Source organism: Osmia lignaria, chromosome 7 (genome assembly GCF_051020975.1).
Source record: "Osmia lignaria lignaria isolate PbOS001 chromosome 7, iyOsmLign1, whole genome shotgun sequence".
NCBI lineage: Eukaryota > Metazoa > Arthropoda > Insecta > Hymenoptera > Megachilidae > Osmia > Osmia lignaria.
Window position 1 is genome coordinate 5,435,807 of NC_135038.1, and position 2,971 is coordinate 5,438,777.

General features: G+C 33.5%; 1 protein-coding gene across 2 annotated transcripts; it reads right to left on the bottom strand.

Moving 5' to 3' along the window:
• Positions 1-518: 518 nt before the first annotated feature.
• Positions 519-2,463, bottom strand: LOC117604588 (abscission/NoCut checkpoint regulator). 2 transcript variants are annotated; one of them, XM_034324849.2, is made up of 6 exons: positions 2,117-2,463; positions 1,742-1,941; positions 1,417-1,645; positions 1,204-1,359; positions 994-1,134; positions 519-920 (listed from the first exon to the last, which is right to left on the bottom strand). In XM_034324849.2, exons 1-6 carry the CDS (start codon positions 2,162-2,164, stop codon positions 732-734), a joined length of 963 nt encoding a protein of 320 aa, XP_034180740.1. In that variant the 5' UTR covers positions 2,165-2,463; the 3' UTR covers positions 519-731. The 2 variants fall into 2 exon arrangements, with proteins under 2 accessions (XP_034180740.1, XP_076545455.1); XM_076689340.1 differs by having other exon boundaries at positions 526-920; positions 1,742-1,874; positions 2,117-2,459.
• Positions 2,464-2,971: the final 508 nt, after the last annotated feature.

Below are 2,971 nucleotides of genomic sequence, written 5' to 3' on the forward strand. Positions count from 1 at the left end.
ATGCATACGAGTCATCTAAAAATAGCAGACCTGCTTAGACTTTGAGAAGGTTTTTGCGTCGCGACGCCGACCACCTACCACGGGGAAATCCCGTTGAACATGTCGGTGGATGTCTTTCCTGACATCTACGCCAGGTCGTTGAGTTCACCTTGGCATTTAAACCAGGAAGATAATAGTTAAGTGTAGTTAGAAGCAATTCTCTGAAACACTATTTTAACAAGTTCAATTCTTCAAGCACCCCACTCTCTTAAATTGCATTATTTCCTTTCTCTCCAACTTAATTGTGAATATTAATTTTAAAAAAGTCCATAATTTCCTTTAGTTTACTATCTGCAAAATTAGTTATTTTTGTATTTTTGTTCTGAAATGTGAACAGAGAATTTCTTTACTGTAGATTAGTTTTTTTAGTAAAAGCATATATATTCATTACTAAATACATGAAATTGATAATGTTATTAGAAAGCTAGTTTTCATTACATAAAGCAGAGAATAATTTCTAAGAATACATCACAATATCAGCTTGAAACTTACAACTACGTTGTTGATTACATTTCTATATTAATTTTTTTGTGTGTACAATGCGAGGAATGCTTTTATACCAGCGTGACCATAATATCAAAATCGCAAATAATAATACTATTCATGAACCCTTCATAATCACACAGCCGTGTCCCGTTAATAAAATTTCGTTTAATAATACCAATCGTAAGCAATATCTGAACATATTTCTATTAATGAAGATTCGATTTCGTAGCTGGTTCTCTTTTATGTTTCCGCATCTCGAAATCGTCGTGATTGTCCTCGAAGCATGTAGGACAATAAAGATCACCGTGACAGCCTAGACATCGTTCTAAATTTTCAGTTTGATCACAGGTCACGCATGATGGTTTCTCCTCTTCGTCGTCTGTACATTTTCCTTCCTACATTCGTTACCATTATAATCAAAATTATATATACATTAGCTACTGATTTAAAAAGATTAGTATGGCATACCTCAATTTCCATTTCTTGTAATTCATCTACATCTTCTTCATACTTTTTCTCCAATTCTGCTTCGGCTAAAGCCTTCGCGATTAATTTCTTTGCTACGTGTCTCTCATCATCATCGTCGTCATCAAGGTTCTTATTTGCATGCTAGAAAAATTATAAATCTATTGGTGTACCAGCCAATCTATAGATCATGTTTATATATCAATTACTTACTGTATGAGGTTTATCAGCAATACCTTGCAGGGATCTTAATCTTGCTTGCATTTCGCTAACAGAATCACTACCCGAGGACAATTCTAACTGCTCAAGGTATTCCTGTATCAAGTCATCTGCTTTCTGTTGATCTGTTCTAGTGTCCACTTGATTTACCTGTACAAAATAACTGTTTATCTGATACAACAAAACCTATTATTAGAATTTACATACATTTACTTTGTGATTGCTAGCATCAGGATCTTCGTCCTTTAACAAAGCTAATCTCCTTTTTATTTCGTCCACACTTAAGGCAACAGTTTTGTCCTCCTCTTTCAATTTTCGCAATCTATCAACTATCTCTTGATCTGCAGGTTCTAAGCCTTTTTTAAATTTATCCCAATGATTTGTGTGTTTATACATTACAATGGGAGGTTTAGCTGGATTTTCCAAAGAATCTAATCTAATAAACAAATGATACAAATTAATTATATTACTGATTATTGTATATATTATGTAAAATGGGAATACATAGAAGAATTTGTAAGAAATGTATTACTTCTTTGTAATATCAACTGGAGGCAAAAGCTCGCTGTGTTGATCAGACATATCCATACTACTATTAGAGTTTGAATTCTTTGTAAAATTATATTTACTGAAACAACGTCCACAGACCTTTTTCACTCCTTTATCTGGAATATTACATTTATATTTGAGGCACTTATTGCAATATGAAAAACCGCAACTGGGGCAAGCAACCTATATGGCATAAAGAGAAATTAACAAATGATGAAAACAAAGATATGAGAAAAATGTTCTAATAGGGTTAATACTTAAACTATCTATTTGAAAGTTGTGGAAAACGATTTTATATTGTAATAAGATAGCATAACCTTAAATGCGAACTAAAACATTATAAAGAAATGTCACTTACTTCTTTAGTAAAGAAAGAGAATTTTGTTTGACAAATATTACATGACATGTTTAATGTACTTTTTAAACGTTGTTAAAAAATATCATCACAAATATGATAGAAAATTAATTAACATGTACTGTTGCAGCGATTCTGACGTATAAACCACTAAATTAATAGGAATCGACTATAGAATCTACACAATTTGAAAAATGTATATGTTAGCTTTTTGACAATGTGGATCGTTTGTAATATGTAAACAGAATTTCGCAGAATCTTGTCAATGAATTAGACTATACTGGAAAATTTGCTTCCAGAAAATATTCGTGTCGTCATTTCTAGTTATCACTCTTGTAAAAATACTTCTTATGGCTAACTTCAGCCAATACAATAAAAATCCTTACATCCCATCATCCGTTACATCCCTACTTTCTTTATATCCCTGCATCCCTTGTATCCCTACAACCCCCATAATAAATATTATAAATATAATAATATATTTATGGACACTGGATCGAGTAAAGGTAAGTAAGGGCTAAGTAAAGGTAAGTAAGAGACCGCAACATTGTTGCAAACGCGCGACTCCGGCCTCACGATTTGCAACTTTGTGGCGTCGGAAAGACCAAATGCATCACAAAATTTTAATTTCTTGTGATGCACTTGGACTTTCGAGCGCAACAAAGTTGCAAATCGTGAGGCCGGAATCGCGCGTTCGCAACAATATTGCAATTTCGCGAGAGAATTTTAGGATCTGCAACATTGTCGCGAACGCGCAACCCCGGCCTCACGTTTTGCAACTTTGTTGTGCTCGAAAGTTCAGATGCCTCACAAGAAATAAAAATTTTATGAGGCATTTGATCTTTCGAGCACAACAAA